This window comes from Lynx rufus, unplaced genomic scaffold (genome assembly GCF_022079265.1).
Source record: "Lynx rufus isolate CCGP_SWC_20201006 ecotype Redwood Valley unplaced genomic scaffold, mLynRuf1.p SCAF_2, whole genome shotgun sequence".
NCBI lineage: Eukaryota > Metazoa > Chordata > Mammalia > Carnivora > Felidae > Lynx > Lynx rufus.
In genome coordinates this window covers 215,951,040-215,973,468 of record NW_025814834.1, presented here as the reverse complement: position 1 = coordinate 215,973,468, position 22,429 = coordinate 215,951,040, and the positions used below count along the sequence as shown (strand labels likewise).

Genomic DNA, 22,429 nt, shown 5'->3' with positions numbered 1-22,429 from the left:
CGACAGGTCACCTCACCCGACACCAAAGGGGAAACACGGCTCTGGTCACCACCCACGGCTGTCACGGGCAGGGAGCGCATTTCTACCCTCGCTGGGCGGCACGAGCTTGAATGAGGCCTCTCTGTACCTCAGTTTACCCACCTGCACCTCACTGAGTTGTCATGTGGATCACGTGACATTCAAGCCACAGAAACGTGGAGATGCCAAGGCCACGCTGCCTCTCTGGGGTGAGCCCAGCTTTGGCCCCGGCCGGTGGTGGTGTTCGGTTGCAGGGGCCACCGGCCCGCACCTACCTCCATGGGGTTCACGGTGATGGTCAGAGCGGAGTCATCCCAATCCATCTCGTTCTCCTTCCCGGTGTCCTGGTCCCGCATCGTTCGCTGATGAGCAGCCCGGATCCGGAAGACTCCCAGGATAATCATGAAAACCAAGAAGCTGACACACACCACAATGACAACAGTGGCGGTGCTGGGGACAACTGCGGAGGGAGGAGAGGGAACAGGGCTGTGGTGGTGTGACCCGCCCCAGAGGGCGGTAGTGCCCTTGGCCCTCATCCTCCGCAGACAGACGCACACACGCGCACGCACACACTGACGCGGCATCTGACCCGGAACGACTCGAAGAAACGTGAGGAGTCGCGGCACAGGTTTCAAGCCCAGGGCTGGCCACTTCCTGCCCTGTGGGGCTCCAGTCCCTCCCGGGCAGCGCAGAGTAAGAGAGGCAGGCCGGCCGTGGCTGTTCGGACCCGGGGCCGGGCTCTCGGCGGGAGGCGGGTGTCCCCCCGCCCCCCCGGACCTGACCCAGCCGGCCCTGCTTCTTGCCCGCGGCCCTACCTGCGAACGGGTGGGGGCTGGCCAGGTTGTGACCCGAGAGATCGACGAAGGCATGGCGCTCCGGGTGGACGAACTGCGGCTGGGCGGCCATGTGGCTGGCGTGCTCCATGGGGCCGGCCGTGTGAATGACGTTCACCTGCAGGGAGAAACACAGGCAGCCTGAACGGGTCCGACAGGCGGAAACGCGGTTCAGAAGCTAACAGGAGCAGCGCTACGCGGAGGGGTCCCTGGATCAGCCCTGGTGGGCAGAGGAGAAAAGAACAGAAAAAAATCGAGGGTCGGCCCCTGGACGCCGTTGTAACTACCTGATATTTGCGCACATCCAAGAAACGTGGCACTGTTCTAATTCCTTTTTACTGTATTTCATAAAGGAATCTGTCCACAAAAGAACAGAAAAACCCCCACCACTGTCCCTCACCACAGGCCCATCTCCCTGCTTTTCCCCCAAACCACAGCGCATCAAAGAGCACAAATCCTAGCCATTTATTTCCCTTCAAATCCGCTACCCTTTGGCTCAAACAAGAGACTCATCGATTTCTCAGCACCGTGACTTCAGCGTTCTGCTGCTCTGAGGCCACCGTGCAGACACGCCAATTGCTGAGAATAACTTTGGGCCCATTTCTCCAGACCACAGAAGCCGTGAGGGACGACGGGGCTGCAGTCCGGGCCTGTGGAAGACTTCAGAGCAGGGGGAGCGCCCTGTGACCACCGTGCCCTGAGTCACCACTACCGGGCTCTGCAGACGGCACAGCAACCCCCCCCCCCCCCCACAGCCAGCACTGCGTCTAGACCCCTCCCCCGGGGCCGGCAGTCTGCAAAGACTCTCTGGGTCCCTGGGAATTGCCCTCTGCAAAACTGCCAAATCTCAGCAAACAACCGCGCCCTACTCATGAGGTATTAACTGCCTCTAGCTCTTGACCACCTCCTTCCGAAGGCCCCGAAGGCCTCCGTGAAAGGGATGCACCAGACGCACCCCGGCCCACCCAAACCTGCGCGGGTCAGACCTGCAGCGGCCCCCAGGCCGGGAAAGGCTGGCGCACCTGGGTTGTGGCCGAGCAGCTACCCAATCACCCACCACCGGCCCTTCTCAGCGTGGGCCCTGCACGCACCTCCACCTGAAACTCGTTGCTGATGTAGCGGCCATTGAGCTCTGAGCAGACGAGCCTGAACTTCCGGTCAAGCAGGGACCTGGTGTGCCAGTTCCGATAGCGGAGGAGGCGCAGAACCTCCTCGTAGCTGGCCATGGTGTCCACGCCTGAGGGGAGGAGGTGAGAACATTGCCTGGTGGCTGGGGTCAAGGCCAGGGTCAGAGCAGGCTGGGGTCAGGCACAGGGGCAGCTGGACCACACGTGTGTGCACTCCGGCTTTCCAGTTGTGGGGAGAAATGCAAGCGTGTGGGCACATCTGTCCCTCTCCGGGGTGTGTGCCATCGTGCGCCTGACTTCCGCCCCCTTGTAAGGACGGGAAGTAAGGCAGTGCCTGACTTCCCTTCCTGCCGGGACAGCATCGATCCTAGTGAGCCTCTCCTGTCCCGTGGCCTCCAGGACCCTCAGGGCCCGGAGATGACAGGAGGTGGGGCTGAGGCTCGCGCTCACCTGTGAAGACCATGCCCAGGTCGGAGGCGCTCACCGCGATGCCCTTCTGCTGCAGGCGGGCCATGTCTACCTCCAGGCTCTCCTGTGCTGGGTTCAGTTCCTCCCCGTCCACGGTGACCTCGCAGGTATCCAGGTCATGCACGATCTCCTCGGACACGAGCGACTCTTGAACTGCAAGAACAGAACCGCAAATAGCAGAGGCCACGGAGCCCAGGGGGGCTGGTCACGCCGGTGGGCTGCTGGCACTCCTCAAGCTCACAGAGCCCTTTGAAAAATCGATGACAGGGGCGCCTGGGTGGCGCAGTCGGTTAAGCGTCCGACTTCAGCCAGGTCACGATCTCGCGGTCCGTGAGTTCGAGCCCCGCGTCGGGCTCTGGGCTGATGGCTCGGAGCCTGGAGCCTGTTTCCGATTCTGTGTCTCCCTCTCTCTCTGCCCCTCCCCCGTTCATGCTCTGTCTCTCTCTGTCCCAAAAATAAATAAACGTTGAAAAAAAAAAAAAATTTGAAAAATCGATGACAGAGGCACAGGAGAGTCCCTTTCAAGAAACGGGGTGCTGGTCCCCAGACAGGCCCAGAACAGGGGGCCACCCAGCAGGAGTAGCAGGTGCCCTGCAATCAGCTCAAATCTTCTCAGCCTCCCCTCAAGCGCATCTCAGATCCGGATGTCACGCCGGAGGAGGAGGAGAGTACTCTCCAGGTGGGTTTCCAAAGAGCATAATGAGCTCTAGTCCATGGGTCAGATTCCAGAAGCTGAGCCAAGAATAGCATTAAAACATCCAAATCTCTCAAAATCCCAGAAAAAAAGAATTCAGTAAGAAAGCAGCAGCAGTGGGGTGTCAGCCGCGCCCCCCCCCCCCCAACCGGGTTCGAGCCAAGGCGAGGGCGACCATCGCAGGCAGAAGTGCCGTTACCTGTGGGGTCCTCGTCCCCGTCGCCTTCGGGCTCCACTTCTCTCGTGATGGTGCTGATGATCCGAAGCTCAGGGAAAAGGAAAACCCCCTCTGGGCTTTCGAATTCAGAAGCCGCTCGAGCAAAGTGGTGGACCCCACTCAGGCTGATCTTGGGCTCCTCTGGCTGCAACACCATCACGTAACCATCCACCGGGGGCACCGAGGCGCAAGGAGCTCCATTGAAACACCTGCCGACGAGGGACGGAGAAGGCGAGGCTCAGAGCTTCGAGAAGCGCTTTTGTAAGCTACACGCAATGGCACGCGGAGGTTCCAACAGGCAGGAATCCACAGCCCCCGGGGGGACAGAGGCCGCGGCCGTCTGGGAACGGGCCTCCGACACACCGAGAAACGCCATTCAAACCCTCTGGTAACCAGCGATGGCTCACCGGTCTTTACAGACGGGAGGCTGGGTTGTCTTAAAAACCTAAACACACATTGGGGCGCCCGGGTGGCGCAGTCGGTTGAGCGTCCGACTTCAGCCAGGTCACGATCTCGCGGTCCGGGAGTTCGAGCCCCGCGTCGGGCTCTAGGCTGATGGCTCAGAGCCTGGAGCCTGTTTCCGATTCTGCGTCTCCCTCTCTCTCTGCCCCTCCCCCGTTCATGCTCTGTCTCTCTCTGTCCCAAAAATAAATAAACGTTGAAAAAAAAAATTAAAAAAAAAACAAAAAACAAAAAACCTAAACACACACGTTTTCTTCTCAAGAGTCACGACCGAAGGCAGATTTATAGTTAAAAATCAGCACGTACTTGACTGTGCTGGTGAGTTTGAGTCTCCGGATCCCAGGTGTGGGGAACTGCCGTGAGTTCAGGTAGGCGATGTGCTGCATGGCTTTATCCAGCTCCCCAACATCATCTCCCTCCAAGGTCAACGCCAACTGACTGGGGTTGGTATGGATCTGAAATCATACCAGACAGGGGCGAGAAAAACGGCTCTAATTGCAAGAAGCTGAAACCACAAACACGCTGGCAAAGAGGGCTAGCTGGGGATCGATCTGACTCGGTGACCTGGAGGGGAAAGGCGCACAGAATTGGCAGCGATGAGATCTTCTTCGGGGGTAAATTCCCAAGGAGCAAATGCATCTGTGATGTAAGAGATACAGGGGCCTGGCTGGCTTGGTTGGTGAAACGTGCAACTCTTCACCTTGGGGTCCTGAGTTTGAACCCCACAGATGGGTATAGCGATACTTAAGAAACTTAAATCTTAGGGGCTCCTGGGTGGCTCAGACGGTTGAGCGGTCTGACTCTTGATTTCAGCTCAGGTCATGATCTCACAGTTACTGAGTTTGAGCCCTGCACTGGGCTCTGTGCTGACAGTGTGGAGCCTGCTTGGGATTCTCTCTCTTTCTCTCTCTCTGCCCCTCTCCTGTTCATGCATGTGCTAAAACAAATAAACTTTAAATAAATAAATGAATAAATAAATAAATAAATAAATAAATAAATAAATAAAATCTTAAAAAATATATATATATATCTTTCGTCTCTGTCCCCAGTTTCTGGCACAGAGCCCCCTAAAATCCTGGAAATTTCCTGAGTGACAGAAGTACCTTTTCTCATGCGTAACAAGCCCTTTCCAAGCACACGAGCCTCTATGTTATCCAACAGGCTCTGGGTGGCTGAGAGGGTTTCAGGATGGAGCCAGCTGCCACAGGAACCAGCCGTGTGACTACAGGGCTGGCACTTTCAGACCTGACCCTGACCTCTAGCCAATGACTTAACCAGCTGTGCCTAACGTAACAGAAGCTCTGGAAACACCCCTGAAGGACCTGGCGTGGGAGCTTCCAGTGTGGGGAGGGAAGCGCTCCTGGAGAGGATGGGGAAGCCCCATTCCCCCCTCCCCTGCCTTCTGCATCAACTCCATCTGGTTGTTCCGGAGCTGTATTCTTTAAAACAAACCAGCAGCGGTAAGTGAAGTGTTTTCTGGAGTTTTCCGAGTAGTTTAAGCAAATTACTGAAATCGAAAAGGGGGGGGATTATGGGGACCCCCAACTTTGTAGCCAAGTTGGACAGAAGCGAGCATAACCCGAGAGCCTGACACCTCCGACTGGCCTCCGCAGCGGGGGCAGCCTCGTGGGCCTGAGCCTCACGCGTGGGGTCTGCGCGAAACTCCAGGCAGTCAGTGTCAGAAGCGAACTGTGGGACACCTGCAGGTGCCTGGAGACCGGTGGGTGGAAAACCCCCACACGTCCACTGTCAGAGGTGTTGTGAGCAGAAGCAGGTCTGGACCGATCACGGGTGGAGCCTCTGCCAACAGCCTGCACCCTTGCGCTCTAGGAGGCGGCGAGCGCCGCGCACTCGCACGCCCGCGTTACCTTCACGCCTCTGCCGTCCTCGGGGGCCTGCAGGTCCAGCCCTTCTTTGCAGGTGTACAGACAGTCAATCACCTTCTTATCTGCGAGTTTCCCAGAACGGACAGTCAGGCCAGCCAGATTACCCCGGAAAAACTGGGTCATGTGCAGGTCGCCACCTTAGGAACACGGGGGGACAAAGCAGGCAGTTACGCGTGCACCCCAGGGCCTCCTGATTCGCTTCTCAATGCAGTGTTACCGGTGGTGGCGGCTTGATGGAGGGACATGCGGGTTAGTTCGTACCGAATCCTGTTAGCCTTGCCATCTACATGGAAGCGCAATGGAGAAATTAAATCGTTTATGATCATGCATATGGCCTGGAGAAAAGAGGTGTTGGGGGAGGTCCCTCACCCGAAGCCCAGAAGCAAGAGGTCCCACGAGTGTCCCCACACAACTGGCCGCTCCCTGGAAAGGGCGGCCTACGCTGCACCCATCAGCCTGGTGCACGGGTGACATTTTCCAGCAATGCCAGCCTTTTGGACCACTGCCTTCTCAATCAGCTGGGTCACGCTCTGGGTTGCCTTTTCTAACAGCACACTTGGGGATACACACAAACTTGGGACTGAGCCCACAAGAATAGGCCTAGAAAGATAAAAGGGGTGCTTACTACCCTAGCCTGCACCTAAGAGGCCTCACATGCTATCTGGTTGAGCTCCACGGTGCCTGCCCCCAGGATAGCTGGGAACTGATGGTGTTATAAGGAAAAGAGAAACCCAGAAAGCGGTCCTCGTCACACTGTGGCCAAGAGCCAAAAAGCATGTGAAAAGAAGTTTACTCTCAGGGCACCTGGGTGGCTCGGTCAGTTAAAAGTCTGACTCTTGATTTTGTCTTGGTTCATGGTCTCAAGGTTGGTGCATGGGTTCAAGCCCCATGTCGGGCTCTGCGCTGGCAGCCTGGAGCCTGCTTGGGATTCTCTCCCCCCCCCCCCGCCCTTCCTTCCTCACGCCTACCTCCCTCCCAAAATGGAGTTTAAAAAAAAAAAAAAAAAAAAAAAGCAGCAGCAGCTTATTCTCGCAAAAGGACGGAGACCGATGCCCAGAGCATGTCTCATTCCTGATAAGGACGTCAGACACTGAGCCACCACCAGGGACTGCGATTTCTAAGAAACCTGCGTTTAAAATTTAGTATTGGTCAGGACAGAGTATCTAGAAACGAGCCTCTTCCTGTCTCATGGTTCAGCCACATGGGAACCAGGCGGTAGCCTCCCTGATGTGGCCTATGAGATTTTGGCAGGGAGCCTCATGCGGTGGGATCAGGGTAAAATTTGAGGCGGCCGGGGGGGGGTGTCCCCATCAGTGCAGAGCATTAATGAGTCATTTGCCCTCACTTCAACTGGAGTCAGAATGGGCAGAAAAGGGTAAATCCTGTGAAGCAGTGGTGGGGGGAGGGAGGGGCGCATAATGCAAAGCAGCAGCTCAGAAGGTGTCTGGGACCAAAATGCAACTCGGGCATTTCATGCGAAATGTGGAATGAATTGATGTCTTGTCTTTAAATGAAACACAAGAGTGAACCGTAGGGAAAGATCCAGCAACCTGCAGGGGCCATAGGCACAGGCTCGGTTTCATTGTCATTTTCAAATGCTGGATACTCTGCAGGAAAGCAAGACAAAGACAATAGAAAAGGACCAAGAGGTTAGGCTCTTCACATTGGAATTTGAAAATTAGTCTTGAAAAGCTGCCAAATATAAAACACAAAGGGAAGAATTCCCGCCTTGGCCTTGTCCCTCTCGGGGACATCTTCCCCCCAGAAGCAAGCTCGTACTGGATCACCTTTTCGGAAGTCCCCCGCCCCCTGCTTCTCTTCGTTCCTCCCTTGTCCCATCTTCCACGTCCACCTTGCCAGGACACAGACCAAATTCAAAATAAGGTGAACAAAAGCTTGTCCGTCGAACTCATGATCTCGGGCTGGTGCTACTGGGTGGGGCAGCAACGTGCCAGCCACCAATGATACCAAACCCCGGGCCCACGCACTTTTCTCCCAGAGAGGACATTTGTGCAGATGAACTGGGACAGCACAAGTATGCATCCAAAGCCTGGTGTGTGTACGGTATACACGGGGAAGTGTGTAGTTTTTGAAAGCTCAAAATGAGTTCACTTTGGTCTAGATGTTAACCCCTAAGTAACAGAGATATAAAGGCGTTTTTATCCACTTTTTCTAAATAGGAAGGGAGAGTCAGAGGTTAAGAAACTCACCCAGATTGATAATCGGCAGTGGGTCTGGGGCCTCTAACCACTGACCTTCTCACAGGCCCCCGGCTGGTGTCCTCACAGTAATGCCAGGTCAGGGAGGCACACAACCAGCAACGGAACACAGAATCTCTACTTTCTAGATCATTGTGGGAGCACTCCATAACCCACGGCACGTCCCGTGCTACAGCAGCGTGGGGGCACTGAGGGCCGGCCGGGCATGTGTGGCTGCGCTCCCACGATGCCCCCAGTTGCCTCCAGAACACCGTTAGGAATGACATTCCAGGGGTGCCTGGGTGGCTCAGTCAGTTAAGCGTCCAACTTCTGCTCAGGTCATGATCTCAGGGTTCGTGAGTTCAAGCCCCACGTCAGGCTCTGGGTTGACAGTTCAGAGCCTGGAGACTGCTTCGGTTCTGTGTGTCTGTCTCTCTCTCTCTCTGCCCCTCCCCTGCTTGTTCTCGGTCTCTCAAAAATGAATACACGTTGAAAAAAAAAAAAAAGGGAATGACATTTCAGCCAATGGGGGTGAGGCTGCTGCCCCAGCACAGGCTCTCCACCGTGAATTTGTATGAACTGTGGTTCCTCATCTGCTGAAGGAAGGAAGGAGACCTTCTTCCAGGTTAACGATATTTTACAAACCCTGTGTCTGGTTTGGGAATTTAGGCATGTTTTTCTGGCCGAGGATCTTGAGAAGCTGAGGTAGAAAGACGCTGTGGCACCAACAGGAACCGGGAGTCAGTGCAGAACATGGGGCTTTATTTTAATTCAACAAGCAAAGCTCTCAGGTTTGCACTTGTATTTTTATTCTTATTTTTAAAACAACTCAAATTACTGTTTAATTTGGGAAGCAGCTCTGGACCGAAACGTTAAGACTTCACAACTAAAAAAATTCCTATTTCCCTGGTAATTTGCTCCTCATTCCTTGGTTTCAAGTTCCACTTTCTCATGGATGAACTGTCCCCGAAATTAAATCCGGGAATCAGCTGAAGAAATTCACTCTAAAACGCTACCTTAATCTTGTTAATTTACAAGGATCGGCAGAAAATTATGAAATTCAAATTCTCTAAAATTAAAGCAATGTTATTGTGGGCATTAGTCTATTTTGTATCTTTCTCACCTACCCCAAGATGAAATGTTTCCATAGGGAGAAAAAAATAATTCAAAAGGTCTGTTTAGCAGCGATGGCGACCCAGCCAAGTGTGACGGTTCACGTGAGGGCAGACTGAGGGGTCCGTGATCTTGGACAGGAAAAATTATGTGCTTATTATTACTCCACTAACTTGTGAAGTTCAGCTTTTTCTTTGGGCCTAAACGTCGGCTCCAAAACACAGCGGCATTAGCCATCACGGCTATTTTCCCAGCATGCTGTGTTGCTGCAAATATCATAAAGCTCGTCACTATTTTCAAATTATAGCAGTTACTGAGCTTGCTGCTAAAGCTTTCTCTCCATCTGTCAATAAAGCAGCACAGGTATTACCATTTCAAAAGATTCACCTTTTAGTACTATGATAACTTTCTTCCAATGCCTTTGAAATCCTATGTATTGTATTTCACAGATTAAGAAGAAATTATCCCAGGAAGGGGTCCACATCAGACCACAGGCCCTAAATGCACCGACTTTATGGTTTCAAATCCAGATGCCATGATTAACCAGGCGGGGTGACCCTGGGCTCTGAGCCTCAGTTCCTTTGGCTATAAAAGGGGATAAAAACTGCTCCTTCCCCACAGACTTACTGTTAAGGAAAGTAATGGACATGTGGCTCACCACTTAGAAAGTACAAATAAATGGTACTGTTGCTTCAGTGGTCATTGTCCTACCCCATCCCACTTCCGAGGACTCCCGTGGAGTCCTTTCAAGCACGGCCCTGTGGAGGGTGCTCCTGTCGGGTTATCTAGCACTAAACATTCTGGAAGAGTCCTCCGGGTCAAAGAATATTCCCAGTTTCGTGCCTGATGGTCCGCTGCGGCCTCTTTGTCTTTGTGAACTTTTCAGTGAACAGATCAATTTACAACAGTCCCTCAATGGCACTCTCCCTCCAAGTAATGCTTCCTCCCAGGTTCCCCGGGAAGGTGCCGGCTGCTGCAGTCCTATAACAAACCGTAAGTGAGCGTCCCAGAGCATGGCATCAGCAGATGCCCAGAACGGCCACACCCAGGAGAAGGAATGGAAAGACGAAGGCAACGAGGGTAAGGGGGTAAGACCCTGAGAGGAGCCTGCTTCCACCACCAAGGCCATGAGGCAGCAGGACTGAATTCCCGATGCCAAGCAGAGGGTGCCAATGGCCATTACCTTGCCAGCAAGCCCCAACCACGAGCTGGGTTTCAATCCTGGATGGATGAAGCGGGTAATCTTCGGTCACAGAGAAGGGCTCGTGAGAAACACCGTCCACATAGAGAGTCACGCTTGGGAGCTCCACGTTGAGGACGTAGTGATGCCACTCCTCATCACAGACCTGTGAGAGGCCAAGGGAAAAACCAGGGCATGAAAGGTCTACCTTCCCTCACATCCAGAGACAATGAAAGCAATGCAACTGGGGACAGAGACCAAGTCACCCATACGGAATAATGGCTTCTGAAAAAGGAAAGGAATTTCTTAAAACTCTAACGATAAAATACATCTCACTCAACCACATCCCACCCAAAAGGGCCAAGGCAACACTACCGCCTCTAGGACGTTCCAGACCAGGGGGAGGTGCCCATTCCTCATGTGACAGGGCCCAATTCTCTTCTGCCAATAGTCTGACACCGGGAGATTCTTGTATCCACAGGCTGGACAGCCCCCCACTGAGTGGGCTTAGCCTGTCAAAATCCATGCCTTTTCTGGATCAAAATGAAAATCACCTCCCATCTCAGAATAAGCCATGCCATAACTCATATATTTTCTTTTTCAATTCAAAGGTGATGATCTAAATATAGGTGAGCATACAGCTCAGAGGGCATGATAACTTAAACTGTGTTCCTTCCCCATCATGAATGAGCACCCCCGACCTCCACCCCCGCCCGCCCCCCCCACTGCCGAGGGAAAGTGCTGTCGGCAGCCTCCAAGGTCCGTTTGGTCTGGCACTCTCTGATCTTTGGCTTCAGAGGAAGAGGCAAGTACTGGAGAACAGAGACAGGCAGAGAAAGAGATGGAGTGGGATAATGTTTTTGTTTCTTAAAACATTTTTTTACATGTTTATTCTTTTTTTTTTTCCACTTTTTTTTTTTTTTTTGGGGGGGACAGAGAGAGACAGAGCATGAACGGGGGAGGGGCAGAGAGAGAGGGAGACACAGAATCAGAAACAGGCTTCAGGCTCCGAGCCATCAGCCCAGAGCCTGACACAGGGCTCGAACTCACGGACCGCAATATCGTGACCTGGCTGAAGTCGGACGCTCAACCGACTGCACCACCCAGGCGCCCCAAATGTTTATTCATTTTTTGAGAGGAAGTGCGCACGCACGCACACACACACAAAACACGAATGAGAGAGGGGCAGAGAGAGAGAGAAGGAGAAAAGAACCCGAAACAGGCTCCAGGCTCTGAGCTGTCAGCACAGAGCCCAATGCAGGCTCGAACTCATGAACCGTGAGATCAATGACCTGAGCCGAAGTTGGGATGCTCAACTGACTGGGTCACCCAGGTTCCCCGTGTTTTTAAAACTGTATTTCTAAATAAGCTTAACCAATTTACACATTCTAAAAAACTGAACCCATTAAAGTTAAACAGACAGGAAACATCACAATAAATGAAGAAATTACCAAAGAATATCCGGCAGAGAAAAGCGGCTGCTCCTGAGTTTATTACAGAAAAAATCCAAACCTCTAACACTCAGCATACGCCTACTGTGTATGCACGATATTTTTGTATGTATGTATATATTACATGAAACCTTTTTAAATGAAGGAATTGCATGGCAAATCACTTTTGAGGCTGGTAATATCTTAATTTTAGCTTCTCTATTTAAGACAAGTTCTGTCATAAAAGCTCCTTCAGAAAGCAAATTATATTTCATATATTTCACCTAGCTCTCAAGGTATGGCAGGTTTCTGGGAGATTAGCAGAGTAACACCGTATTTGAAAGTCCATTTGGACTTTAGTCAAAAGTCCCTGAGAATATTGAGAAGACAGTAGTAGAATTGGCATAATTTTCTAATTTCCCTGAAAACTGGGTGATCAGGAAAGCAAAGCCCAAAGCTGTAGACAACACCCACAACACTCCTCAGTTCGGTGCCTGTGTGCACCCTGAGATGCACGTAGTGGAGAAAAGCAATGGGGCTTCCGGTCCAGAGGATATCATAGAGTGTTGAGGCCATACTTACCGGTTGAGATGCCTTACGACAGTAACAGAAGAGGGAGGCAGAGCCCTAAAACTAGAAAAAGGGTCATGCTATCCAACTCTCTCCTTTGAGGATGCAAAAAAAGTAACTGTATATAAAAATGAGGAGGAGGAAAAAGGATCACAGTTCAATCCCATATGAACTTTTCAAGAGAAAGAAAGCAAATGGACGGAATACTATCCCTTCAGACCCTGAAAGCATTACCTGAAAGATATTCCTGCAACAGACATGAAAAGGATCATGTATTATCTCAGAACACTCCAATGATGTCAGGAAAGTGACACAAAACACAAAAGCACATAGATCAGGACCAGAGCAACTCAGACAAGAGCTGACGAATCAGGAATGACTTGGGTAAAAAGTGACAGGTAGAGAATACAGATAAAGAATACGAAGGGTCCCCAGATAAGAAAGAGCAAAGCAATGATGGGAGAGGGCTAAGAACTATAACACTAAAAACTTGCCTGAAGTACCAAACTGCTTTAAACTATATACTAACAAAGGGCATACCACGTATCTGGGAAAACAGACCCAACAATCAAGACGTGCATAAAATTAATTAGCTTTAAAAAAGAAAAAAGACACATCCTTTGGTCACCCAAACAAAAGAACCAAGTATCTTATAAGGGAAAGAAGATCAGATTGCCATCAGACTTCAGTAGCAATATCTTATGTCTGAAGACAATGGACAGAGAAATTTTCTGTTCTTGTAAATCTTTTTTTTTTTTAATGTTTATTTTTGAGAGAGAGAGAGAGAGAGAGAAAGGGCAAGCGGGGGAGAGTCAGAGAGAGAGAGGGAGACACAGAATCTGAAGCAGGATCAAGCCTCTGGGCTGTCAGCAGAGTATGATGTGGGGCTCAAACCCACGGATCACGGGATCATGACCTGAGCCAAAGTCGAAAGCTTAACCGAATGAGCCACCCAGGTGCCCGTTCTTATAAATCTTAAATATGAGCCAGAGATTTCATATCCAGCCAAACTGACTTCCACTATAAAAGCGACAGACAAACTATTAAACAAACATGAAAGAACTGAGGTTGTTCCCATGAATCTCTCCTCAGGACACATTCCCTACAACGCAGATGACAGAGACAGAGTACCACAGAACTTAAACAAACCAGGAACATCCAAACCCAAGTCCAATAAAGCCTTTAGACCACACTACCAATTTACAGGCTCTAAAGAAGACAGTGGCATGTATGTTAGATGGAGTACAACAATGCAATCAGCCAAATCTAAACTATGGGAAACTCTGGGACAAAAAGCCTGATTTCTGTCATCAAATAAATTTCAGGAGAGAAGAGAAAAATCTACAGATTATAAAATAAACTCAAAAGGTATAGCAACCAATCACAGTCCCTTATTTGGATCCTGATTCAAATACAGGCTGTAAACATAAAAATACAGGGGTACCCGGGTGGCTCAGTCCATTAAGTGTCTGACTCTTGACTTCGGCTCAGGAGGACACCAGAGAATCCCTCTCTGTAGATATAAAAAAACTAAAATCTAGTTAGGCCAAAATCAGTAACATTATAACTGAGATGTAATCTCGAATGGATGCTGTGACAGTGAGGATGGATGAAGCAGAGCAGTGAATCAGTGACATAGAAGATAAAATTACAATAATGAAGCTGAAAAGAAGAAGGATACAAAGTCCCAAGATCACAATACAAGACTTAGAGAACTCAGCAACTCAAAGAGGAATAACATTCATAACCTAGGAGTCACAGAAAATGAAGGGAGAGAAAAAGGGGCAGATGGTTTATGTGAGCAAATTATAGCTGAAAACTTCCCTAATCTGGGGAAGGACACAGACATCCAGAAGCACAGAGAACTCCCATTAAATTCAACAAAAGCCAGCCATCACCAAGGCATATCATAGTCAGATTCACAAAATACACAGACAAGGAAAGAACCATGAAAGCAGCAAGGGAAAAAAAGTCCTTAACCTACAAGGGAAGACAAATAAGGCTGGCAGCCAATCTGTCCACAGAAACTTGGCAGACCAGAAAGGAGTGGCAGAGTATATTCAACATGCTGAATGGAAAAAATATACAGCCAAGAATTCTTTATCCAGCAAGGCTGTCACTCAGAATAGAAGGAAAGATAAAGAGCTTCCCAAACAAAAAATAAATAAAGGAGTTTGTGACCACTAAGCCAGCCCTGCAAGAAACGTTTAAGAAAAATAAAGAGCTTCCCAGACCAAAAATAAATAAATAAAGGAGTCTGTGACCACTAAACCAGCCCTGCAAGAAATTTTAAGGGGGACTCTTTGGAGAAAAAAACAAAACAAAAAAGACCAAAAGCAACAAAGACTAGAAAGGACCAGAGAACATCACCAGAAACACCAACTCTACAGGCAACACAATGGTGCTAAATTCATATCTTTCAATAATCACTCTGAATGTAAATGGACTAAATGCCCCAATCAAAAGACACAGGGTATCAGAATGAATAAAAACACAAGATCCATCTATATGCCGCCTATAAGAGACTCATTTTAGACCTAAAGACATCTGCAAATTGAGAATGAGGGGATGGAGAGGTGCCTGGGTGGCTCAGTTGGTTAAGCGTCCAACTTTGGCTTAGGTCATGATCTCAGTTTGTGAGTTTGAGCCCCGCATTGGGCTCTCTGCTGTCAGCACAGAGCCTACTTCAGATCCTCTGTCCCCCCTCTCTCTGCCCCTCCCTGCTTGTTCCCTCTCTCTCTCTCAAAATAAATAAACTTAAAAAAAAAATTATGAAAGTGAGGGGATGGAGAACCATCTATCATGCTAATGGATGTCAAAAGAAACCCGGAATAGCCATACTTATATCAGACAGATTAAACTTTATTTTATTTATTGAGAAAAAATTTTTAAATGTTTATTTTTAAGAGAGAGAGAGAGAGAGAGAGAGCGAGAGCCTGCGCGAGTTGGGGAGAGGCAGGGAGAGAGGGAGACACAGAATCCGAAGCAGGCTCTACGCTCTGAGCTGTCAGCGGGGCTTGAACACACGGACTGTGAGATCACGACCTGAGTTGAAGCCGGACACTTAACCGACTGAGCCACCCGAGTGCCCCCAGACAAATTAAACTTTAAAACAAAGACTGTAACGAGAGAAGGGCATTACATCATAATTAAGGGGCCTATCCACAAACAAGTCCTAACAACTGTAAATATTTATGCCCTCAACTTGAGAACACCCAAATATATAAATCAATAACAAACATAAAGAACCACATTGATAACAATACAATAACAGTAGGGAACTTTAATACCCCACTTACAGCAGCAGACAGATCACCTAAGCAGAAAATCAAGGAAACAACAGCTTTGAATGACACACTGGACCAGATGGACTTAACCGATATTTTCAGAACATTTCATCCTAAAGCAGCAGAATGCACATTCTTCTCGAGTGCACATGGAACATTCTCCAGAACAGATCACATACTGGGTCACAAATCAATCCTCAACAAGTACAAAAAGATCGAGATCATACCATGCATATTTTCAGACCACAATGCTATGAGCCTTGAAATCAACCACAAGAAAAAATTTGGAAAGACCACAAATACTTGGAGGTTAAAGAACATCCTACTTAAGAATGAATGGGTTAACCAGGAAACTAAAGAACTTAAAAAGTATATGGAAGCCAATGAAAATGAAAATACAACAGTCTAAAACCTCTGGGATGCAGCAAAGGCAGTCCTAAGAGGGAAGTATGTTGCAATTCAGGTCTTTCTAAAGAAGGAAGAAATGTCTCAAATACACAGCCTAAACTTACACCTAAAGGAGCTGGAAAAAGAACAGCAAATAAAGCCCAAAACCAGCAGAAGAAGGGAAATAATAAAGATTAGAGCAGAAATCAATGATATCGAGGGGCGCCTGGGTGTCCCAGTCAGTTAAGCGTCCACCTTCGGCTCAGTTCATGATCTCGCGGTTTGTGAGTTCAAGCCCCACGTCGGGCTCTGTGTTAACGGCTCGGAGCCTGGAGCCTGCTTCTGATTCTGTGTCTCCCTCTCTCTCCCCCTCCCCAACTCAAATTGTTTGCCTCTCTCCCTCAAAAATAATTAAAAAAAAAAAAAAATCAGTGACATCGAAAAAAAAAACCAAAACAAAACAGGAGAACAGAGCAATAAAACCAGGAGCTGGTTCTTTGAGAGAATTAACAAAATCAATAAATCCCTGGCAAGATTTATAAAAAAGAAAAAGGACCCAAATAAATAAAATCACAAATGAAAGAGGGGGCATCACAACCAACACCACAGAAATACAAACAATAATAAGAGAATATTATGAGTAATTATATGTCAACAAACTGGGCAATTGAGAAGAAATGGATAAATTCCTAGAAACATATAAACTACCAAAACCGAAATGCGAAGAAATAAAAATTTTGAACAGACCCATAACCAGTAAGAGAATTGAATCACTAATCAAAAATCTCTCAATGAACAAGAGTCCAGGGCTGGATGGCTTCCCAGGGAAATTCAAACATTTAAAGAAGAGTTAATACCTATTCTTTTGAAACTGTTCCAAAAAAGTAGAAATGGAAGAAAAACTTCCAAACTCATTCTAGGAGGCCAGTATTACATTGATTCCAAAACCAAAGACCCCACTAAAAAGGAGAATTATCAAACCAATTTCCCTCATGGATGCAAAGATTCTCAACAAGATACTAGCAAATCGAATCCAACAAAACATCAAAAGGATTATTCACCAAGATCAAGGGGGATTTCTTCCTGGGCTGCAGGGGTGGTTCAATATCCCCAAATAAATCAACGTGATACACACATTAATGAAAGAAAGGATAAGAATCACATGGTCCTCTCAATAGATGCAGAAAATGCATCTGACAAAATACAGCATCCTTTCTTGATAAAAACCCTCAAGGAAGTAGGGATAGAAGTAACATACCTCAATATCATAAAGGCCATACACAAAAGACCCACAGCTAATATCCTCCTCAATGGGGGAAAAACTGAGAGCTTTCCTCCTAAGGTCAGGAACAGGACAGGGATGGCCGCTGTCACCACTGTTGTTCAACACAATACTGGAAGTCCTGGCCTCAGCAATCAGACAACACAAAGAAATAAAAGGCATCCCAACTGGCAAGGAAGAAGTCAAATTTTCATTCTTCACAGACAACATGATACTCTACGTAGAAAACCCGAAAGATACCCCACCCTTGCAAAAAAACCCGGTAGAACCGATGCATGAATTTGGCAAAGTCGCAGGATATAAAATCAACATACAGAAATCTGTTGCATTTCCATACACCAATAAATGAAGCAGCAGAAAGAGAAATCAAGGAATCAAGCCCATTGACAACTGCACAAAAAACCATAAGATACTTAGGAATAAACCTAACCAAAGAGATAAAAGATCTGTACTCTAAAAACTATAGAAGGCTGGGGTACCTGGGTGGCTCAGTCGGTTAAATGTCCGACTTCGGCATGGGTCATGATCTCATGGTTTGTGAGTTTGAGCCCCGCATTGGGCTCTGTGTTGACAGTTCAGAGACTGGAGCCTTCTTCGGATTCTGTGTGTGTGTGTGTGTGTGTGTGTGTGTGTGTGTGTGTGTGTAAAAAATAAATAGATAGATAGATAGATAAAAGATTCTCTCTCTCCCTCTGCCCCTCTCCCCTGCTCACGCTCCCTCTCTAAAAGAAAAAAGCAAAAAACAACTACAGAATGCTTATGAAACAAACTGGTGAAGATACAAAGAAATGGGAAAACAATCCACGCTCATGGATTAGAAGAACAAATGTTCTTAAGATGTCTATACTACCCAAAGCAATCTATACATTCGGTACAATCCCTATCAAAAGAATACCAGCATTCTTCACAGAGCTAGAACAAACAATCCTAAAATTTGTATGGAACCAGAAAAGACCCTGAATAGCCCAAGTAATGTTGAAAAGGAAAACCGAAACTGGAGGCATCACAATTCCAGACTTTAAACTACATTACAAAAAGCTGTAATTAAGAGAGTATGGTACTGGCACAGAAACAGACACAGAGATCAGTGGAACAGACTAGAGCACCCAGACATGGATCCACAAATGTACGGCCAACTAATTTTCAATAAAGCAGGAGAGAATATCCAATGGAATAAAGACAGTCTCTTCAGCAAATGGTGTTGGGAAAACTGGACAGCGACATGCAGAAGGATGAACCTGGACCACTTCCTTACACCATACACAAAAATAAACTCAAAATGGATCAAAGACCTAAATGTAAGATAGGAAACCATCAAAATCCTAGAGGAGTAAACATTTAAAAAAAAAAAAAAAAAGTTAAAAAAATTTGGGAGGAGGGCTGGGTGGCTCGGAGGGTTAAGCGTCTAACTCTTGGTTTCGCCTCAGGTCACGATCTCTAGATTCATGAGATTGAGCCCCATGTCAGGCTCTGTGCTGCTGGAACAGAGTCTGCTTGGGGTTCTCTTTCTCTTTCTCTCTCTCTCTCTCTCTCCCCTTTTGCCCCTCTCCCACCCACCTGTTTTCTCTCTCTGTCTCAAAATAAATAAATAAACACTTTTTTTTAAAGTTTAAAAAGAAACAGGCAGCAACCTCTTTGACCTAGGCCACAGCAACTTCTTACTAGACATGTCTCTAGAAGCAAGGGAAACAAAAGCAAAAATGAACTACTGGGACCTCATCAAGATAAAAAGCTGCACAGTGAAGGAAACAACAAACCTGAGACAACCTACAGAATGAGGGAAGATCTTTGCAAATGACATATCAGATAAAGGGCTACTATCTAAAATCTATAAAGAACTTATCAAACTCAACACCCAAAAAACAAATAATCCATTGAAGAAATGGGCAGAAAACATGAAAAGACACTTTTCCAAAGAAGACACCCAAATAGTTAATACACACATGAAAAGATGCTCAACATCACTCATCACCAGGGAAATACAAATCAAAACCATAATGAGATACCACCTCACACCTGTAAGAATGGCTAAAATTAACAACTCAGGAAAGATGTTGACGAGGATGTGGAGAAAAGAGAACACTTTTGCACTGTTGGCGGGAATGCAAACTGGGGCCACCACTCTGGAAAACAGTATGGAGGTTCCCCAAAAAATTAAAAATAGAATTACCCTACGACCCAGCAATTGCCACTACTGGGTATTTATCCAAAGGACACAAAAACACTGATTCAAAGGTACACATGCATCCCAATGTTTATAGCAGCACTATCAACAATAGGCAAATTATGGAGAGAGCCCAAATGTCCATCAACCGACGAATGGATGAAGAAAGGTGGTTTATATACACAATGGAATATCACTCAGCAATCAAAAAGAAAGAAGTCAGAGAAAGTCAGTTATGTGAAAGAAGTCAGAGAAAGACAAGTATCATAGGATTTCACTCGTATTTGGAATTTAAAGAACAGGACAGATGAACATAGGGGAAAGGAAGGAAAAATAAGATGAAAACAGAGAGGGAGGCAAACCATAAGAGACTCTTAACTACAGAGAACGAACTGAGGGTTGCTGGAGGGGAGGAGGGTGGGGCGATGGGCATTACGGAGGGCACTTGTTGGGATGAGCGCTGGTGTTCTATGTAAGTGACGGATCACTAAATCCTACTCCTGAAACCATTATTACATTATATGTTAACTAATGTGAATTAAAAAAAAAAAGATTCTCTCCCTCTCCCTCTGCCCCTTGTGCACACGCTCTCTTGCTAGTCTAATATAAAAAAAGAAAAGAAACAATCTGCTGTGATTTTAAAGGAAAGGTTTCCTCAGTTTACAGCGCCCCCTTGTTTCCTGAAATGCACCAATTGTTTTTCACGTGATATTTGCTTTTTATCACAGAAACTATTGGGAAAGCAGCTTTGCAAAAGATATGCTATCATCAAAAGGGATGTAACGTGACCTAATGGTGACACTGTAAACTCCCTCAAGCTAGTAGTTTGTGTGGTTTCTGAAAGATGTCAAGATTGCTGGCTCTCTGACAGTCTAAAATATCCCACGGCACCCCTAAATCTGCTGAAGCAACCCGGGGGCTCCTTGGCACAATTTGGGAGGCAAGGCTTTAAATAATGAATAAACAAATACAAGGGTCTCAATCCCAATTTTTCATCAAGTGCTGCAAATTTCAATAAACTACAACACAGTATTTTGAATTTAAAGCATATAATTTCTTTATATTAATACTAGATGTGTCAAATACAAACGTATAAAATGAAAAACGTAGGCTTTCAGAGGAAAGGAGTTCAAAGGATTTATTTGCTATCCTATAACCCACAAGTAATATAACAAGGTTGTTTTTAAACATCATCAGAAGAAACTAAATATGTACATTAAGACTATAGGTACTCGGGGCGCCTGGGTGGCTCAATCGGTTAAGCGTCCGACTTTGGCTCAGGTCATGATCTCGCGGTCCGTGAGTTCAAACTCCGTGTCAGGCTCTGTGCTGACAGCTCAGAGCCTGGAGCCTGTTTTGGATTCTGTGTCTCCCTCTCACTGTGACCCTCCCCCGTTCATGCTCTGTCTCTCTCTGTCTCAAAAATAAATGTTTAAAAAATAAAAAAATTAAAATAAGAAAAAAGACTATAGTTACTGTAACAGAACTGTGCCCAAAGTGTCTACATACATTGCAAACATTTTTTTATATTTTTATATTTATTCATAAATATAAATATACACTGCCCATAAATAATAGCTGGCCCTGTATGAAGCTGCAATACCTAGTTATACTCTCTGAAAGGTCATAAACCCGTGAGTTTTCCAGGCACTCACCTGATTCAATTTCCAGTGGAATTCTGCAGGTTTGTATTTCTTCTCTTCTGAAGGATCCTGACGGAGGAGGAAAGTGAGGCGGCAGCCGTGGACGTAGAGTGAATAATGGTGCCGGTTCATGTCTGCCGAGAGAAATCCTCCTGGTAAGCTGCCGACTTAATACCCAAAGGAGAAATAAAAGCTATTTCCTTAATGGATTTTGAAGACACGGTTCTATCATTTATCCGCATAAGTGAACTCTCCAGTCGGGCCAAGGCAGGGTTTAGAAACAGATACACTTGGGTTTTACTGAGAAGTGGGGCCCAACTCACGGAGTAAAACTAACCACCAAACGGCAGTACAGTATCTTGAGGACGGAGAGCCCTCGCACGGAACACAGAAAAACGCGTGTCACCGGGAGCCTTTCGGGGAAGAATAGGGGGTCTTGCTTCCAGCGACCGCCGCGGCGGCCACTCAAGTACGACGCCCTGACTGCAAGATTCACCTACCTGTTTTGTCTGAACTACAGAGAATGGTCTCCTTCTTCCTGCCAAAAGGCCCATGCCTCATCCACACGGAAATCGTAAAAGGCTCTTTCGGGTTGACAGAAACGACACCATCTGGGATCCTCACTGCTTGGGTGCCGTTGAACTCGAAGACCTGGTCACTGTCGTGGCCGTTGTCAGTGGGGAGGCCGACAGTCCAGTTCAAGGACCCACTTGGGGACGGGAGCAGCTCGGTGGTGCCAGACGCAGCGCCTAAGCCGACACGGTAACACTTAATACGCACAACGTGAGGGACTTGGAAGGTAGAAGAGTCTCGAGGCCACACTAAGGGCAACATCCTATCTTCCGGTTACACAATTTGCTAGCTTCTGCTTATGTTCCTTAAAAATAAGGGTTTTTATTTTTTTTTAATCATAAATAATAACTAACTGTGGATATTTGTGCTTAAAGGAAAAAAGGGGGTGCCTGCGTGGCTCAGTTGGTTGAGCATCCAGCTCTTGATTTCAGTTCAGGTCATGATCCCATGGTTCATGAGATCGAGCCCGGCACTGGGCTCTGCACGGAGAGCATGGAGCCTGCTTGGAATTCTCTCTCTCCCTCTCTCTGCCCTTCCCCCTCTTGTTCTATGTGCCTCGAAAAAAAAAAAAAAACAAACTTTAAAGAAAGGATAAAAGGAAGAAAGCATTACTTGTAATCCCACCCAAATATATCCACTATTTAAAAAAAAAATTTTTTTAAAAAAAAAATTTTTTTTTTTCAACGTTTATTTATTTTTGGGACAGAGAGAGACAGAGCATGAACGGGGGAGGGGCAGAGAGAGGGAGACACAGAATTGAAACAGGCTCCAGGCTCTGAGCCATCAGCCCAGAGCCCGACGCGGGGCTTGAACTCCCGGACCGCGAGATCGTGACCTGGCTGAAGTCGGACGCTTAACCGACTGCGCCACCCAGGCGCCCCAAAAAAAATTTTTTTT

The 22,429-nt window shown here is 47.5% G+C and overlaps 1 protein-coding gene across 1 annotated transcript in view; it reads right to left on the bottom strand.

The window, feature by feature from the left end:
* Window positions 1-22,429, bottom strand: part of CLSTN1 (calsyntenin 1) — a 90,949-nt gene that overhangs the window by 2,661 nt on the left and 65,859 nt on the right. Inside the window, exons 7-16 of the mRNA XM_047082402.1 lie at window positions 21,460-21,708; window positions 20,972-21,093; window positions 10,200-10,362; window positions 5,688-5,842; window positions 4,126-4,274; window positions 3,340-3,566; window positions 2,429-2,599; window positions 1,943-2,088; window positions 834-969; window positions 294-478 (exon numbers count right to left, since the gene is read on the bottom strand). Of these exons, the coding sequence (XP_046938358.1) occupies window positions 294-478; window positions 834-969; window positions 1,943-2,088; window positions 2,429-2,599; window positions 3,340-3,566; window positions 4,126-4,274; window positions 5,688-5,842; window positions 10,200-10,362; window positions 20,972-21,093; window positions 21,460-21,708 (1,703 nt within the window). The remainder of the gene's footprint in view (window positions 1-293; window positions 479-833; window positions 970-1,942; window positions 2,089-2,428; window positions 2,600-3,339; window positions 3,567-4,125; window positions 4,275-5,687; window positions 5,843-10,199; window positions 10,363-20,971; window positions 21,094-21,459; window positions 21,709-22,429) is intronic.